Source organism: Canis aureus, chromosome 2 (assembly GCF_053574225.1).
Source record: "Canis aureus isolate CA01 chromosome 2, VMU_Caureus_v.1.0, whole genome shotgun sequence".
NCBI classification, from domain to species: domain Eukaryota; kingdom Metazoa; phylum Chordata; class Mammalia; order Carnivora; family Canidae; genus Canis; species Canis aureus.
Window position 1 is genome coordinate 58,557,210 of NC_135612.1, and position 19,542 is coordinate 58,576,751.

The 19,542-nt window shown below is 46.7% G+C and overlaps 1 protein-coding gene and 2 long non-coding RNA genes across 5 annotated transcripts in view; 1 reads left to right on the plus strand and 2 right to left on the minus strand.

Annotated features, from left to right (window-relative positions):
• Positions 1-200: 200 nt before the first annotated feature.
• Positions 201-9,380, minus strand: LOC144299137 (uncharacterized). The gene is made up of 3 exons (XR_013365917.1): positions 9,159-9,380; positions 2,265-2,385; positions 201-670 (listed from the first exon to the last, which is right to left on the minus strand). It is a non-coding gene; the product is annotated as an uncharacterized LOC144299137 (long non-coding RNA).
• LOC144299140 (uncharacterized) lies at positions 230-4,123 on the plus strand. Its single transcript, XR_013365922.1, has 3 exons — positions 230-815; positions 2,014-2,238; positions 2,335-4,123. It is a non-coding gene; the product is annotated as an uncharacterized LOC144299140 (long non-coding RNA).
• Positions 9,381-15,172: 5,792 nt separating the features above from the next.
• The window catches only part of MINAR1 (membrane integral NOTCH2 associated receptor 1), a 32,112-nt gene continuing 27,742 nt past the window's right edge, over positions 15,173-19,542 (minus strand). For 2 of the 3 annotated variants that reach the window (XM_077874525.1, XM_077874516.1), the window contains exon 4: positions 15,173-19,174. In XM_077874525.1, coding sequence (XP_077730651.1) covers positions 18,977-19,174 — 198 coding nt within the window. In that variant the 3' untranslated portion in view covers positions 15,173-18,976. The remainder of the gene's footprint in view (positions 19,175-19,542) is intronic. The other variant, XR_013365930.1, reaches the window with a different exon arrangement.

Here is a 19,542-nt window from a genome sequence, read left to right on the forward strand (position 1 = left end):
ATGGGAGACCAAGGGCCTGGGCTGTTTCAGGCCTGTGTGTCCCATCCTGGGCTGAGGCTCGCTGTGGCCCACTCACTGCAAGGAGGGGCGGGGGAGGGCAGGAATGGTGGGGGAAGAGGAGGTTGGGGAGGGGAAGTCGGGGGAGGGGATGATGGGAAGGAGACTGGGAGATGAAGGTGGAGGAGGTGGTGGTGGGAGGGGGGGAGAAGGTGCGGGAGGGGAAGGTGGATGGGGGATGCTTCCCTGTGGCCGTGGCCTCTCTAAGGCATGGTGTCTCACACCCTGGGCGCAGAGAGGTGACTCTCACTCCTAAGAAGTGCGTATCGAAGGGCCCTGGTCACCTACACCCCACCCCGTGCAGGACAACATCTGAGCCCCGATCACCGCCCCAGTGCACATGCCAGTGGTTAATGACATGTTCCGTGTGTGCCTGTCCTGACAGCTCGCAGCCAGCGCTGGTGTGTGAAGGCGCATGGCTCTGCCCCAGCAGCTCGCACAGGCCCTGGCACGGCGGATGGACGCCGCGATGTCTGCAGAGTGCATGAAGCACATCAGTTTCACAGGCAAACAAGAGATTCGAAGCATGCGACGTGTTTGGCTGAATCATACTCCCTGTCCCGAGAACGCACATCCCCTCCTCTCTCTCTGTCTCTAATCCGATCCTCACCACCTGCATTTTAGGAACAAAAACATGGAGATGTGACTCTATGCACCTGGGTCTCCCTTGCAGGCTCAGATATGCAGAGAACAGACGCACTTTGGGCCAGGACCCCCCCCCCCGCCCCCCATGGAAGAGCCACACTGGTGACCGGTAGGTGCGTGGAGCGTCCTTGTGCCCGGGGGTCTGGAGCCACGTGAAGGGGCAACCATAGCCCACGAGCTTCCAGAGGCTGTCATGTGGCTCGCAGCCCGCCTGACTCAGTGCGCCTGCTCTGCAGACAGGGGTGCATTCCAGAGGGACGTGTTTGCATCCCAGCCATGTGTCCAGGGTGCATGCACACACTCACGCTCACCTTAGCCATGCTCACACTGCCTCCCACCCTCAAACTCACACACACATGTTCAATCACACACAAACTCACACCTCGCATGTACTCACGGTCATACACATATACACAAATCCACACTCACATATGTCTCTCCCATTCATACACATGCACACACGCACATACTCACACCCCCCTTACCTACATGCCCACAGTCCTGCCCAGACTCGCAAATGCACACACACACACACACACGCACACACACACACACACACACACACACAGCCCTCCTGGCCAAAGTGATGAAGAGGAGAACAGTCTCCTTAACTCTTCAGGAGGCAGTGGTCTGGCCTCTGGCGTCCAACTTGTGTCGGGGCCCTGATTCCACTTGGGGTCTCAGCACCTCTGGCCTTGATGCTAGTGCCGCTGGTCCAGCACACCCACTGGATCCTCGGGGCCCTGGGGACCCCTGGCTGGCCTGACTCACCCTGCCATCTATAAATAGAACTGCAAAGAGCATCCGCCTGTCAGGTGATGGTGAGGAGCCCCTGAGCAGTGCGTGCCAGCTGGTCCGATGTAACAAGGGTTTGGTGCTCATAATCTCCTGTGTGACCTTAGAATCTTGTCCTCCTCAGAATCCCAGCTTCTACCCTCCTTGTGACCCTTTCCCAGTCCCCACACTCAGAAATTCTTCTGGAAGGCACTAGAAAACCTGCTTCTCCACCCCATCCTCCCAAATGTCACCCACACCTCTCCCATGTCCCCAGCCCTGATTGGTGTGGAGCCTTGCCCACGGCCACCTCAGGCCTTCAAGCAGGGGCGCTGCATGACCAGGGTGTTCCTGGCAATTGTCCTGCTGGGAAGTCATCTCAGAAATGAGGGTGGAGACACGTGTACCCCCAATTCTGGCCCTTGTCCCCTGAAGCAGCATCTGTGTGAAACACACTTTCCTCCAGGCACTGTGCCAGTCACTTCACCATTTTAACGGTTCCAACGAGCCTAAGAAGGAATTGTTTCCATTTCACAGATGTGTCATTGAAGTAGCAGTGACTTTCTCACAGTGAGGCCCATTTTGAGTTGAATTCCACTGAGAAGAGTTTCCTTGCTGACTGCCCAGCCCCACCAGCCCCCACCTGCTGCATCTACTGTGCATGCACCTGGATAGCCAGGGTCGGAGGAGACCCAGTTTCTGGAAATGAGAAAAGATAGAATCTTCCACAAGTGCCCTGTCTGGAAAGGGGGGTGGATTCAGGTGTGTGCAGAAGGGTCTTTTCATACCTGTCCTGGGGGGGGGGGTGCAGGGAGACCAGACTTTCACACTGAATTTCTTCCAACCCTTCCACCTGAGACGTGGCTCTGCATTTTGTGGTCCCAGTGAATGTCATCATTCAGCAGGCTCCTGCGAAGAAAGCAAATTGACTTCAAGGAAATTGTTCTTTGCTTATGAATCAGACATTGCTTTGACTTTCTCTGAGGAAACAGACTTTTGATGCCATAAAAATTGTATAAAAGTTGCAGCAGTTCACCTCGTGAAGCTGGGCTTGCCTCTGAGAAGTTTGAGTGGCTCCCAAGACAGATAGGTCTTCAGATGTAGATGAAATCAGAGGCAAAAAGCCTTGTAGGGGGAGCCCCGACCCAGCAGAGAGGAGCCCATGGCCAAGTCCCACCTGTTGTTTGCCTTTGTAAAACGAGGGTGGCAGTGGCCTCTTTTCATCACTCCTGAAGACACAGGAAAATACTCTGAAGCCGCCTTAAAACATGTTTTTTGAATAGTAATGCCTTCATATCATTCATCCTTCAGAAAGGATCAAAGGACACGTGGTGAAAACCGCCTCATCCAATTTCCCAGCCCCAAACCCAGCCCTCAGCAAAGGGGGCCACTGTCAGCAGCTGCCCCCCACAAACAGGCTTCACACATGTGGATGGCAATAGGACAGTATGTTCTCTTCTTACTTCTTGTGTCTACACTGCACACAATTTCCACACTTCGCTTCTCCACTAAAAACACGGCTGTTAAAAACTCCAAGTGATGTACAACCATGAGGAGTTACTATTATAGGTTTAAAATATTACTTTAATAATGTAAAAGGGTTAAGTATGAAGATGAAACTCGTTTTTCTGAGCATTTGGAGAGGGAAGCAGAGTACATTACAGTGCAGCCGCCTTAAGGAACCGTGGGTCACCGAAACCCTGAGGCTGGTCCGTGTTCCTATGTTCCTGTGTTTCTCTATGATTCATTCAAACCCTCTCTGGGCCATAATCAACTAACTGCAGGCACACTTCACACGGGAAGGAAGCTTTCCTGGCCACGGAGACGCAGAGAAGGCTGCCCTGTGCTGGCTGCGCCTCCCGCAGGGGGAGGGGATCCCTGCGTTCCCTCCTCCACAGTCTCCCCCACAACTATCCATTGTAGGCTTGTCTGTCTACACACGGTTGTGTTTCTTCATTTGTTTCCCATGTTTCTCGTTGTGTCTCTCCAAGCTGGTGGACACCTGGGACAACCGTCCCTCCTGGTCCCTCCTTATTGATTCTGTGGCAGATTGACTCCAAGGAGGGCAGAGGCACCAAGACAAAGCTGGGTTCCCATCTGGGACCCAGGAAGAGAGTCCCCAGTTTTCGCAGGGCCTCCTGCAGGATGGGAGGCAAGGTGGGTCCTCCGAAGCGGCCAGAGCCCCTCTCCTCTCCTGGGTGTTCAGCTCTGAGCTCTCCAGGCAGAGCATGGACTGTGCCCTGGTGTCCTGTGAGGCGGGCCAGCTCCCAGGGCAGGCCCAGGAGGCAGGCCAGGCTCTGTGCCTCTCTCAGGGTCACAGATGAACACAGTCCCCCTGCATGGTGCTGTGCTGCCCTGGGGCCCCTCCGGGGCTGCTGGCCGACAGCGTCAGGGGAGCTGCTCCCTGCAATTGCCTTCAGCTGAAGAAAGTCCCCCCACACGTCGCTGACCCCCAGAGGCCAGCTACCCCTGGACACTGTTCCCAGCAGAGGCAGAAAGGCCCACTCCCTTGCCTCCAGGGGGAACAGCAACTCTGGGGGCCCCCAGAGGGACGCTTCTTCCCCCTGCAGGCTGCTGACCCGCACACTCTCCCCGGGGACCCGTGAGAACGAATCTCTGCCCATCACCTGTCTCCCGCAGAACCTGACCCGAGCCACTTTTTCTTTTCTTTTCTTTTCTTTTCTTTTCTTTTCTTTTCTTTTCTTTTCTTTTCTTTTCTTTTCTTTTCTTTTCTTTTCTTTTCTTTTCTTTTCTTTTCTTTCTTTTCTTTTCTTTTCTTTTTTCTTTTTTTCTTTTCTTTCCTTTCCTTTCCTTTCCTTTCCTTCTTTCCTTTTCTTTTCTTTTTATAAATTTATTTTTTTATTGGTGTTCAATTTGCCAAGCCACCTTTTCAATAGCAAAATCTCATCTTTGCGAATGTGGGGAGACCGGAACAACAGTGCAAACATGAATGTAGATGGTGCTGTGCTGTGTTTATGTAAAGGCTTATTACCATCATTATATGTATTGTTTCTAAAGATCTTATTTTATGCTATTCTTCATTACAACTGAGAATTTCCAGCTAATTTATAGGAGTTTATCTGCAGGCATTTGTAAGTTCACTGAGCATTCCAAACCCACATTAATAACATCTTTTCTATAGTAGGAAACATTTCCTTTACACAGCATTGTATTCTTTTTTACCTTTAATACAAATATCAAGAAATACTCCATTTTTTCCCACAAATATCCCCTGAGGGCCTCTGGGCTCAGCCCTGGTCCGGGTGCTGAAGATGCAGCACTTACAGGGATTTCAGTGAAATAATTAAATCCACCCAACGAATGAAGACAAGCTCCTTCATGCCTTCTGACGTGAACCACAGGGAGGGATTTTGGCGAGGAGGTTGGGAGGACCACTCTGGGTTGGTGACATGATGATAAGGAGAATATTCCTGTCAAGCAAGCAGCAGGTGCCAGGGGCCTGAGTGGAAATGGGTGTGGTGTGCTTGGGACAGCAAGGTGGCTGGGGCTCAGCAGGAGGTGAGTGTGGCAGGGGGAGCACGGGGAGGGGGGGATAGAGCGGGGAGCCACAGACCCAGCAGGTTCTAGACCATGTGCCGTGGGAGCTGGAGAACATGACATAATCAGATTTCATCTGGTTCGGTGGATGCCTTCGCTTGCTTATGGAGAATGAACTCGAGGATGAGATGCCAGAGAAAAGGGTATGGAGGTAGTAAGGTGGGAGGTGGTGGACACACAGGAGGGGCCTAATGTGGATCAGCAGGGGGCGGGGGATGCCGGGTAAATGCAGACAGCCAGGGAAGGGGAGGGGGAGGGCCCCGCCTACTCTTAGCCGGAGAGCTGGTAATGCAGCTATAGCTGAGGACAGCACGACCAAGCTTGCCATGTGTGGCTGCGTGAATGTGTGGTACTGTCACGCATGTCACGGCGGTGTCAGCCGGTCATCGGGACCTGTGGCCGGGATGTCGGAGAAGGGACGGGCTGTGAGGATCCAAGCAGGGGCCCTCGGCCCACAGATGGTATCTGAGCCAACATCCTGCAGGTGCTGATCCCAGGAAACCACAGATAGAAGGAGGAGGGCCTTGGAAGGGAGGCAGAGGTGGAGGCCAGCGAGGAGGAGAGAGGCCAGCAGAGGAGGGGGTCTGAAGGAGGATGGGCCACCCGTGTCGCATGCTGCTGCAGGATTGGTGACACGGACACAGAGTAAGGGCCACAGGTTTAGCGGAACCGCAGTCCCCAAGACCTCAGGGGGACGGTCTTGGAGTAGTTATGTGAGGAGAGATGGGCCGAAGCTGCTCCCTCACAGCCCAGAACGTTCCTCCAAGCAGAATCCCGGGGTGACCTTCTTGCTGACCTCACATTTGTGGATGCCCCGGGTATAATAAGCCTGGAAACAATTTCACCTTCTTCATGTTCTGCCCGATGTCCTGCGTGTTTACTGGGGAAGAGCAGGTCTGGCGCGGGTTCCTCTGTCGTGTCTGCAGGCACGTTTACGTCTCGTTTATAACATGCACTCGTATTTAGCAAAGTTGGTCCAAGCGTGATGCCAGGCTTAGAAAAACCCTTTACGTTTACATGTATTTCCTGCCAGCACCTTCACGGTTTCATGGTTTTTAACATTGAGCCCTTCAGCCCACATAGACTTATTTTGGTGAAAGATGTAAAGCATGAGTAAACGTTTCGAAAATGATAAGCCGGCTTACTAAATAACGCACCCCTTCCTTAGAGGCACAAGATGCCTCCCCTGTATATCTAGATCTTCATACAACTGCACCTGTATCTTGATTCTTTCTTTAGTTCAACTACATTGTCCGTTGCTGAAACCACACATGAAAATTACCCTGAGCTCCAAATACTGACTTCTAGACCAATTGCTAAAACACACGCTGTAGAAAGACTCTTCCAGAACAGCAGTGACATGGGGCCTGGGGACAATGAGCATTGGCTTACCTCTCCATTTTGCTGCTCACTCCCTGCTCAACCCTGGGCGAGCACAGCCTGTGAGTCTCAGTTTCCTTGATGGTAAGATGGGGGCAGTGGCCTCCCCTGATTTCTGATCCTCCCCTAAACTCTGCATTCCACCAGGAAGGGGCAGTAGGCCCTGAAATAGCCTTACCTGTTCATGTCTCTGCATGCCAGCCACGCTGTTTCCTCAGCTCTGAATAGTGTTCTCATGTCCTCTTTCCATTGGACATCCATCTTCACGCACAGAGGAGACCCCAGGGGCACCTCCTCCTGAAACTTCCCCATACCCAGGTTACCAGCCATCCTCTCATATGCTCTCCTGGCAGCCTATACGCACAATTCCTGGGGACGTATGTATTTACATGTTCGGCCCAGCGGCTGACTCAAATCCCCTGGGAGTGGACCCTGGGTTTGCTACTATTCTTTGATCACCAGAATTAACACCCAGCAGGTGCTTAGTAGGTGTTGGTCAAATGCATGGGTGGATGAATGGATGCTGACGTAGGGCTAAGTGAGAGTCCAGCCGGTCGCCCATTGTCCTCTGCCCTTGGAAAGCACACCCCAGGAAAGACTTCACCTTAGTGGCCAATTCCTTACATTCTCTCTTGCTTCCTAATGACAGCATCCTGATGTCAGAACCCCCTCTCTCTATGGGACTGCTGTCGCCAACGCTAGATCCCTAAAAACCTCTCCACAGCTTCTCAAAAAGCTGTCTCCTTCTTTCTCAGTGGATCTTATGTTCCTGGCTTTCTCTCTGGGTTCTGAGCTCCCATGGCAGGTTTTTGTAACCTCAGGACATGACTTTAGACCACAAGGCTGGTCCCCCACTGGTCTGCCAACCTACAGAATAACCATGGGCTTCCTGCCTCTCCAGGGCCGACCAGGGGGGCCAAAATGTTTGCCTGTGCTAGCCCCCTGAGCTGGAGGAAGGCAATTAAGTTTGTTGAATAATTATTATGAGCCTGGAGCTTTGTATGTGGATTTGGATTTAATTCTCTCAAAACCTCTTAAGACCAGGGTGACTATTTCCATTCCCAGAAACCCCAAGGACCTGAAAGTTGTTCCAAGTGAAATGGAACTTGTAGGATTTAGTCACAGCCCGAAGACCCATCCTCCTTCTACATCTTCCCTTGATGCCTCTGGTCTTGTCTTCCTGGGTGAATGCTGTCACGTGGTCATCACTGCCCTGTGGTGGGCTGCATCCAGCCCCTGGAATTAGACTTCTGGTGGAAATCCATTTGAGTGGCTCTATCTGGGCACCAGTCATGCAGGTCTCCCCCAGTTCAAAGTCCATCCCAACACTCCTTGAAGTTTGGAGTCAGAATCCCCGGGCCCACCCAGATTTGAGTTTGAGTCCCGCCTGTGTTGCATACGAGTTAGACGATTCTCAGTGTCTCCGGCCAGGCTAATAATCCCTCCTCATCCCTCTCGGGGCCAGCCAATTCCTAGAGAGAGCACAGGACTCAGGCTCCGGAGTGCACTTTTTAAATGCAAACCAACCATTCCAGAGCCCACACTCCAGCATCATGTTTTAGGAGACGTTCACACTCCCAGCTATTCCGCACCTGCCCGCAGCCAGGGACTGTGTTCTAATGCAGATGTCCTGAGGTTAAGAATCCAGGAGGAGAGCTCAGGGACCATAGAGAAATTAAGCAATCAGTGCTAAACCTCCTTACCCACCCAGCCTCTCCTGCTGCTTCCCCTGGAAGCCACCATAAAGGCTCCTGCCCACACAGTTCCATCCACCTCCTGCCAGAGCCAGGTTCCCCTGTGTCCCCCTCTGTGGTGCTCTTGGGAGTGGTCTTTCCAGGGGCAATCTTCCCCTTATCTGTTGGCCTTGCTGGAACTGATTTTTTTTTCCTGCAAATACACTATTTTGATCCATGCTTTAAATCCAAGATTCAAGATACCAGCTGTATAATCCTTGGTACATTTCGCTGAGGCTCCTCTTGATCATATGGGGACAGGAACAATTTCTACCTCTTCAGGTCATTGTGGGGAACAAGCAGTAGGTTCCTGGCACATGCTAAGTGCCGAAGGAGAGTGATTACCTATGTGATCATCGCAGATGTACCTCAGCGCTCACCAAGTACTCACCATGGCGCAGAGCAAAAGTCAGGGCTTGACAGGGCACAGAGTGGGGCAACGACAAGCAATTAAGAGCCTTCTCCACCTACTTCCCTGATCATCCAAACACAAACTGGGCTCTGAAGAACTGTGGGCTTGCTCAGGGGAGGCCGTGAGTGAAACTTTGTTAACCTTAGTAACTGAAAAAGCAGTTGTGCTGGATGGACAGCGGTACCAGACCAGCACAGCCACAGAACACGCTGCCACGAAGATGGCTGGAAAACAAGGGGCCAGGGGATGGCAGTGGACCTTGCTATCAAAGTAGAGCTCCAGTGACAAATAGCAGTGAGCCATGGTTGCTAGGGAGTGATGTCAATGCAAGGCAAAGGATCAAAAGCCAGGAGTCAAGGGATGGTTATGGGTCAGTGTTACACCAGCAATATTAGGTGCCTGCCATACCCCAGTCTTGATTCTGTAAAGGCTGGGTCTTCCAAATAAAGCAGTGATAGAAGTATGGATGTGCTGGGGAACAGGTCTTGACCTCATAGAGAAGGTGTATGAGGTCAGTGGTTCTCAAACTTAAGCATGCATTAGAACCACCTGGAAGACCAGTTAAATCACACATTACTGGACCTGCAACCTTCACTTACCTCCAACATTTTCTGATTCAGTAGATCTGGGGTGGGGCGTATCTAACATGCTCCTACACTAACTAGCACTCCACCCGGAAGACCAGTTAAATCACACATTACTGGACCTGATGGCCTTGCCCCTGCCCAGCCCAGCCACCTCTCCTGTCCTGTTGCAACTCCTTCTGGGTCAGTCCCCCATGCTTCCACCCCTTCTTCCCTTCAGCCCATTCTTTGCATCATAGCCAGAGTGATCTTAAAAGTATGAATTGGATTATGGATTATGTCATCTCCCTGCTTTGTGACATAATCCAATGGCTTTGTGATATATTTTGAAACATTTGCAAATGTTGGAGAGGATATGGAGAAAGGGGAACTCTCTTGCACTGTTGGTGGGAATGCAAGCTGGTGCAGCCACTCTGGAAAACTGTGTGGAGGGTCCTCAAAGAGTTAAAAATAGAGCTGCCCTACGACCCAGCAATTGCACTCCTGGGTATTTATCCCAAAGATACAGATGCAGTGAAACGCCGGGACACCTGCACCCCAGTGTTCATAGAAGCAATGTCCACAATAGCCAGACTGTGGAATGAGCCATGATGTCCTTTGACAGATGAATGAATAAAGAAGATGTGGTATATGTATTTACAATGGATTATTACTCAGCCATCAGAAAGGATGAATCCACCTTTTTCTTCGACATGGATGGAACTGGGGGGTATTATGTTGAGTGAAGAAAGTCAATTGGAGAAGGACAATCATCATATGATTTCACTCATACGGGGAATATAATAAATAGTGAAAGGGATTATAAGGAAAAGGAGGGGAACTGAGTGGGAAAAATTAGAGAAGGAGACAAACCATGAGAGACTCTTAACTCTGGGAAACAAACAAATGGTTGTGGAAGGAGAGGTGGGCAGGAGGACGGAGTGACTGGGTGACAGGCACTGAGGGGAGCACTTGATGGGATGAGCACTGAGTATAGTATTATACTATATGTTGGCAAATCGAACTTCAATAAAAACAAATGTATGGTCTCATTCCTTTGGGGAATATAAAAAAAATAGTGAAAGGGAATAAAGGAGAGAGGAGAAAAAATGAGTGGGAAATATCAGAAAGGGAACAGAACATGAGAGACTCCTAACTCTGGGAAACAAACAAGGGGTGGTGGAAAGGGAGGTGGGCGGGGGGTGGGGGTGACTGGGTGACAGGCACTGAGGGGGGCACTTGATGGGATGAGCACTGGGTGTTATGCTATATGTTGGCAAATTGAACTCCAATTTAAAAATATATATATGTAAAAAAATAAATAAAAATTTAAAAAAATGAAAAAAAAATTAAAAAATCTTGAAGAGAAAAAAATTTGCAAAAATATTGATGATATTTTGTTAGGAATTGCATTGAATGTGTAGATTGCTTTGAGTAGCATAGATATTTTAACAATTTTATTCTTCTAATCCATGAGCATGGAATATTTTTCCACTTCTTTGTGTCTTCCTCAGTTTCTTTCATGAGTGTTCTATTGTTTTCAGAGTACTGATCCTTTACCTCTGGGGGTTCCTCAAAAAGTTAAAAATAGAGCTACCCTATGACCCAGCGATTGCACCACTAGGGATTTACCTCAAAGATACTGATGTAGTGAAACGCCAGGACACCTGCACCCTAATGTTCATATCACCAATGTCCACAATAGCCATACCGTGGGAGGAGCCACAATGTCCATCAACAGATGACTGGATAAAGAAGATGTGGTGTTTATATATGATGGAATATTACTCAGCCATCAGAAAGGATGAAATCTTGCCATTTGCAGTGGTGTGGATGGAACTAGAGAGTATTTTTCTAAGAGAAATAAGTCAGAGAAAGACAAATACCGTATGATTTCACTCATACGTGAGAATTTAAGAAATAAAACAGATGAACATAGCTGAAGGGAGGAAAAATAAGATGAAAACAGAGAGACAAACCATAAGAGACTCTTAAGTCTGGGAAACAAACTGAGGTTTGCTTGAGGGGAGGAATATGGGGGGATAGAGTAACTGGGTGATAGGTATGAAGAAAGCACGTGATGTGATGAGCACTGAGTGTGATATGCAAGTGATGAATCACTAAATTCTACCTCTGAAACTAATGCAACACTATATGTTAAGTAACTTGAATTTAATTAAATAATTTAAAAAAAAACTAACCTCTTTATGGTCCCTGAAGGCCCTGCCTAATCCAGCTCCTGCCCACTTCATCAATCTCCCTCCTACTGTGCTCACGAGATTCAAGCCACATGCCTTCTCAGTCTTTATTACCACCTCAGGACCTTTGCACAGCCAACTCCTTCTGCCAGATATGCTCACCTTGAGATGCCCACATACCACATTCTCAGGGGGCTTTCCCTGGTTACCCCAACTCAGGCAGTGCCTCTGCTTCCCTCTGAGGTAAAAATCATCTTTCCTTACACCTCTGGCTGTTTGAAATTATTTATTTGCTTACCTGATTGCTATATGTACATTCATTAGAATGGAAATCCCGGGACATCAGATCTCAGATACCATGCATTCATTTTATCGCTCATCATTCAACAAATATTTATTAAGCATCTACTATGGTTTTTGTTGTTGTTGTTGTTGTTGTTTTTAGCATCTACTATGTTTAAGACATTGCTCCTTCTGGGGAATTTAGCCCCTAGCCATGGCCTTGCACATTCAAGTTGCTTAATAAATAAATATCAGCCAAATAAATAAATGAGTAGAGCAAAGGGCAGGAAAAAGGTTGGATCAGAAAGAAATAGGACATCCATACATCATTTATGTTAAGACCGAGCTTTAATAATAAAGTTAATTAGTAATAAAATGCTAACTTAGGCTGGCAGAGACATCCCCATCAAACAAACATCTCTCGTTCCCAGAGAGAACGAGCCAGGCAAGCCTTCCTCATTGGGATTTCTGAAATCACACAAAAATCCTTACAATGTGGGATATGCCTGTGAGCAGCCAGCATGAAAATAGCACTTATGTATCTTCTCTTCACAGGTGACTACTTGGTTACTTATGAGGCAAAATTTATTAGGTGCTTTTCCTGACAAAGGAAAGGAAACTATATTTGCAATTAACCATACACACACTGCTGATTTCCAACAATAATTTTATGTCCAGGATTTAATGAATCTTTCAGGACTCTTCAAAAACCACTGTGAGCTGAAGTCAGATTTGAGACAGCAGAGAAACGGCATGCTGCACAGGTTGGGCTCCAGCCAGAAATGTCATTGCTCTGTTCCTGTTTTCTAATACTGGTGTATTTTTCACATAACATAGTATCACATCTGTCTAAAGCCAGGTACGCCTCCTCCCCTCCATTCTATAAAGAGGACTGGTCCACAGATAATCCACATCCAGTTATGGCCAAATCCCAGTGATTCCGGCTTACCACGGACAAAGCCTGAAAACTGGAGCATGAGGAGAAGGTGTGCTTTTTTAAAAAGGTACCTTCAATGGCATAAAGTAAGTTAACCAAGTATTGACTTTTGCTGGTACTTGGGGGTGGGGAGGAATCTAAATTAATGACAGATTAAAATGTCTTACGATTGCACATTGCACATTGATTTGTCCTCATGGGGAGGATAAACATTTTCCCTACAAGATTACTTACACATTGTTTCCTTAATTTACTTGTTCAGAGCACTCTGGCAAAATGCAATCCAGGCTCGGTTGATCTGTATGCAAACCTTGTATTTAGGTCTGAATCTGTATTTTATTGTAAAACTGAGAAGCATTCTTAAACTCTAACATTGTCCAAGCTCACATCAGACTTCTTTCTGTGTTTAAGTGTCAAGATATTAATTGCTTTTTGCAGTGTGCTCTGACTTGCATCCAATCAGTTTTCTTTAATGACTCAGGCAGGGAACTCAGTGACATTTGTGAGTGGCAGAATGAGATAAAAGAAGCTGGATGAATTCTTTCTCTCTCTCTCCAGCATCCTCCATGATACGATTTCACAAGCAAGAGATGTGCTACGGCCTCTGCCCAAGTCAGCGATGATTCATTTACTGCACACTGAGGGATGTCTTCATATCTCTGGGATGAAAAAATTTACATTGACGCTGTGCTCACATAAGCACAGATGAATAGACAAACGGAGCAGGATAGGAAGTCCAGAAAACCATATATACATTCAACATACAACACAATACATGTCAAAGGGGGAAAGATGATCTTTCTAATAAATAGTGCTGATCAATGGATATCCACATGGGAAAATACATTCCATAACCCCCCACTTCACGCCAGGAGTAAATGCCAATTCCAGAAGATGTACAGATCTAACCATGAAAAGTAAAACAATAAAGCTTCGAGAAGAAACCAGAGCATCTCCATGACCTCAGAGTCTGTAGAAAGGTCTTAAACGGGACTCACATTGCCAATCTAAATGAGAGAGACGGTACATTTCTCTATCAAAATAAATGATCTCTATTGATCAAGGGCAGCCCGGGTGGCTCAGCGGTTTAGCGCCACCTTCAGCCCAGGATGTGATCCTGGAGACAGGGGATCGAGTCCCACGTCAGGCTCCCTGCATGGAGCCTGCTTCTCCCTCTGCCTGTGTCTCTGCCTCTCTGTCTCTCTCTCTCTGTCTCTGTGTGTCTCTCATGAATAAATAAATAAAATCATTTAAAAACAAAGACTATCTATTGATCAAAAAGATACCATTGAAAAAATAAAAATGCAGCTCACAGAATGGAAAATAGCATCTGTAATGTATATCTGGCAAATAATTCATTTTCAAAATGTATACAGAATTTCAACAGTTCACTAAGAAAAAGAAAACCAGCCTAATAGAAAACTGGGAAAAATTTGAACAGGCACTTCACAAACTAGGACAAAGGGCCAACGAACACACAAAGGTAGCAAGTCTCATTCATCCTCAGGAAAATGTAAATTAAATTTGCAATGGGGTACCACTACATACCTGCACAATGGCTACAATGAGAGAGGGTGCCTTGTGAGTAGGATGTACAGCAACTGGACCTTGAGTGCATGTTACCAAGGGAGTGTCAGTTGGTGGAACCATGTGAGACAACTTTTTGGGCATATCTGCTATAGCAGAGCTTGATTATACCTCATGGTTCAGCCGTTTTTATTATGGTTTTACTCTGAAAACCATAGAGCAGTACTTTATTCCGTTTTAACTGCAGAAATGCACACGTGCATTCACCAAAAACACAGACAAGAGTGTTCATAGCTGCAAACCAGAAGCTACCCAAATGTCCTTCAACGGTAGAAGAGATAAATAAATTGTACCATGTTCTCCCTCAGTTAATGCAACAAAGTGGGAAGACCACACTGCAACACAATGTTTTCACAGTATTATTTTGGGTGAAAGAAGACAGACACAAAAGAGCACAAAGTGTGTATTCATTTGTTATTTAAACTCACCGATAAATGAAATCATATGTTATTTGCCTTTCTCTGACTTATTTCATGTAGCACACACAGAGAAAACAGAACAGACCCGTAAATACAAAGAACAAACTGGTGGTTGCCAGAGGGACGGGCAGGGGATGGACAGGTGGGTACAGGGGAGGGGAAGGTCCAGGCTTCCAGTTTATGAGATGGGGAAGGTCACGGGATACAGTCACTGATACTGCGGTGTGGTGACAGATGGTAGCTAAACTTGTGGTGAGCTCAGCATCCCATGTGGACTTGTCCATGTTGTACACCTGAAACTAATGTAACACTGAGTCAAGTATATTTTTTTAAGAGTACAAACTGCATGAACGCATTTATATAAAGTTTAAAAACCAGCAAACGAATGTGTGCCCTCAGAAGTTAGGATGGCCATTTTTCTTTGCCAGGTTTTAATGGGAAGGGGACATGAGGGAGGCTTCTAGGGTATCCGAATGTCCTGCTTTTTCATTTTGGTGCTTGTAATGAGCAAATGTGATGGTTATGGAGGGTTTACAATTGTGAAAAATCACCAAGTTGGACACTTACAATGTGTGCATAACACCGAACACTTATAATTTACACATAGAATAAAATCTCACTGAAAGATAGCTTATAATTTTTCAGTTTATTTTTTATTATATTTGGAGAGGCAGATTTTACATGATAGCTTCAAACCAACCATCGTACATTAACCAAATTATACACAAGCCATTTGAAAAAAGATCTAAAAATGTGCTTAGTTATTGGTATTATATAACATTGATCAAGCACCAAGAGTGTGCTGACAACTATATAGAACAAACATAGAAAAGACAATCCCTGCCTTCAAAAATACCCATTCCTTGAGTCTCACACATAAAACTTCACCTTACATTTCACACCCTTTTATTCATAAGGCATAAATAAGGAAGATTGTTGCATTTCTCATTGTTAATCAATAAATATCTAATACCCTTTCCCCCAGTTATACCAACAATTACTAATATCTTTGCCTTTAAATACAAATTTCCATAGTACAATATACAGTATATATTGATTTGGTATTCACACAATTGACCACAATATTCTTGCAGGTTGGTTATAATATGAAGCATGTTGAATTTCAACATTCACAAATTTTTATACCACTTAACAGAATCATTTACTGTTGGCAGAGCTTATTTTTTGTTAAAAAAAAATGAGGTGCCATTACTCTTATATTGATAAATTAATTGTAAACAAAAACAGCACTGCCTTGATTCCAATAAGGGTATCAGAACTCATGGCACACAGAGCAGTTGGGTGTTAGCACATCTACTGGAGTAGCCTTGCAGATAACAATCATATAGCCGCATGCCCTAAAATATTAACAATTTATGATCAGCTAGTAATGGGTGATTATAAATATGATTTGCTTTACTGTATTTGCAGTTTAAAGAAGGGGATAGTGATGTAAACCATCTGAAAACTGAGCTGGGAACTTTTTTGCTTTTCTGCAAGGCTGTGTTCAAAGCAAATCAGACTAGAAAAGACGAATTAAATGATTCTGAATTTAACGACTGACTGAGGATATCAGATTTCAGGATACTCCTTTAGGCAACGACATCTGATTGTTCATCTTTTAAAAGCAAGAGAAATGAAGTGAGTTTTGATAGGGTAGTGATTTTAGGCCCTGGCATAAAAAATTGTACTTTATGTGAAAATGCCAGAGAGTGTGGTAGAAAGAGGTGCCCAGCAGAGAAGACCTGCCAGTCCATGCGGTCCCCACTGGGAGCTCATAGCAGCAGGAGGTGAGAGGCAATTTTAGAGAGATGAGTAGAGGTCTCCTTCCCAGCCAGACTCTGGTCTTGCCCCATTCTGCAAATACAGGGATGGAAGAGTCTGGGGTTCAGGGAAAGAAGGTTGTCATAAGCTTGAGGTCAAAGGAGAGAAAAGACCCAACTATGAATTTTATCTTCTTTAGATCCCAAGACCCCGAGCAACCATCAGCTTCAAGCCACAGCAAAGATCCATAATTGGCACCACACTCCAACCTATAAAGCTGAGGATAACCCATTTCCATAGGAAAACACTTGCCTTTGGGCCCATCTGGTTTCCCAGGGACATCACCAGGTCTGGGTGTTTCTCCACTATGTGGCAATGATGTCAAGTTCAAGTTTAAAGCTATACTGGACTAAATTTCTCTGCTACCTCCTCAGATATGAAAAGGGTAGAAGAAAATTCTATAGAGTCTTGTCTCTTCTGCACATGGAGTGGGAATGGTCACACGCTCCCCCACCTCGGTAGCTAGACACATGACTCAAGCAGGGCCCATTAGGAACAGGTGCACCCAAGAGCAGTGGCAATAGTGGTTTGGTCCATCCCCCGTGGTCCTACCTGGCAAGGAGAGCAGTGGTTGGGATTTGACAAAGTTTTTCTTATCCTGGGTAAGTGTATCTCCACTTCTCTGAAAACCATAGAGCAAGAGGTTGGGAACTACCTAGCTCTGATGCTCTTGTGGTTTAATCTGTGGTAACAGGGACAACGTGTCACAGAGCCATACTGGTTGGCAGGAGGGCTGGGTTGGCAACTCCCAACTCTTGCAGGTGTGACTCTAGTATCCCCTTTGGGGTGAAAGAAACAACCTTATTTAGTGAACCCAACCCAGGATGGAGCACCAAAAGACTAAAATTCTGACGATAGACAGTTACATATATGTATATATATTTTTTCATTTTCGATTATAAATCCTCAGTTCTTCATACTAAGGCTTAAGTTTCAGTCACCTAATTGGAAGTCACACATAAACAGAATAGAAACAGGTATCACGAAGACCCCTAAAAATGAAGGCTCACTACAGATGAAAGCATCCATCCCTTATTTGTTGACTGCATGAAAGGTCCTGACTACTCCATGTGGGGATCTATAGGATTAGACAGAGCAAGCTAAGCATTATTGTAAGGTTTCTGGGATGGATGCTGGACTCCTATTGCTTTAAAATCTGAGACGCACCCCAAAGCTCTCTTTCAGGAATTTATTATACCGTTCAGGGCGATTATTCTCGCTACCAACATTTGTTTATATCCCACCTTGTTCTCAGAAGAATTAAGGTAGCTAGGATCTGTCAATCATTTTTCTTTGACCTGTAACAAGACATTAGAATCAAATGCTAAAAAGGATTCTTTCTGTCCAGTTATGTCGAAGCACCATTCGACAGGTGGAAACTGAGATCAATTTCTGATCGAGTTACAACAGCTTCCTGTACGCTGGAGAAACCTTGCTCTCAAGTTATTTAACAACAGGGAAGACAATAACCCAAACTCAGGTATATAGATAGACATATAGATAGATAAATGGTTAAATAGAGAATTAATTTTTTTGCACTGCTGACAAGTATTCAGAACTCTGGAGTTGGTGTCGTGGTTAAGAATACCTTGGTGCCTTTATTGTGTTACTGACAAGCATTCAAGATCCTGTGAGAGCCACTGGAAATGGCCAGTACTAGTGGCGCACAGAAACCATGGTTTACATTTAGAACGTCAAAGTTTAGCCACTGTCTCTACTCTTCAAGGCACAAGGACAAGTTCCAAACTCTTTACCTCGTCTGTGAGAAGCAGAGCAGCCAGTGCCACCAGGAGACAGAAGACTAAGGTGTGGAGCCACACCCCACAAGCAAGAATGGGAGACCCCTCGGTGGCCATGATTTTCAGATACCGACCTTACAGTGTTGGCAAGCAGCTCTTCCCCACACCTCAGCGTGGCGTCAGGAAGGTCTCCTGGCCTAAGTGCCTCAACCTAGTAAGCAGAGGGAGCACACTCCATGCCAGGCCTGATGGGCCAGTTCAGCTCCTTCCTACCCTGTGCACAAGGAGGAAGGTCCAGAATGTTCCATGAAGATCTGCAATGAAGATCATAATGATGACAGAAGGGCAAGAAGGAAAAGTTGGTAGCCCTTGATAAAGTCAACAGAGAAGTGACATCCTTCATGAGCATGATACCTGTTACTTCACCTGCAGTCGTCTGAAAACATGAAGGAAAACAGAACTCTTGCTATCTCCCTTAGCTTCCCCAAGCAGGCAGGTATTAAATATCTTCCCTATAACATATTCCCCATCATGAAACATCATTAACAAGGAAAGGGTCCAATTCACTTTTTTTTTTCTTTTTGCTTGGAATTCAATTTGTATCTACTAATAGATAGTTCAGTACATTCTGTTGCTAGGAAAAGATATTGCACTTCCCCAAATGTATCGAGCGTCATTAAGTCAAAACCAAGAGGAGGGTAGATTTTTCTGTGGAATGCATACTTTCTGAAGAGCATCTTCACACTGGCAGAAGCCTCCATGACTCCATCTCTACTCCAGCAAGCTGGTGCCACACCGCCCCGGGACCTCAGGCTCCAGAGGGAGGTGCCGGTAGTCATGGGCTGTGTGCCGCGAGGCGGCCCCGGGCTCATGATTTCATTGTGCAGATGGGCACCACAATCACCAGGATGACTGTGCACGTGGCAGCAGCAATCAGAGCGGCGATCTTGCAGACCTTGGCTCGTCTGAACTCGGCTTCCTTACGTTTAAGCAATGAGTCGTAGCCTGGAGTATAAATATCTTCCATCCAATATTCTAAGTTGTTAGGGTTTAAAGATTCTTGCGTCTAGAAGTGAAGAGAAGATGTTAGAGACGCGATGAACACCTGAAACCAGGTCCCGACGCCCCTGAGTGGTCCACAGCAGGCCATCAGGGCTGACTGCGACATCCCCCGCCGGCCCCGCCTAAGACAGGCTGCCAAGGCCGTGGACTCCTACACCTCATGGACTGCACCTGCCTCGCCCCTGTTGCCCATGCGCTAAGGGTCTAGACATGGGGAAGCCACGGGTCTCCTCTCTGTGAGCAAGCAAATTAGGGCCGAGAGGAACGGGGCAGGACTGCAAGGGCTGGCCCCCAAGAGCAGGCTGGCCCCACTGCAGGAGGAGCTGACAATGGCCCTGACAAATGTTCTCCCCAGCAGTCCTTAAGAACAGA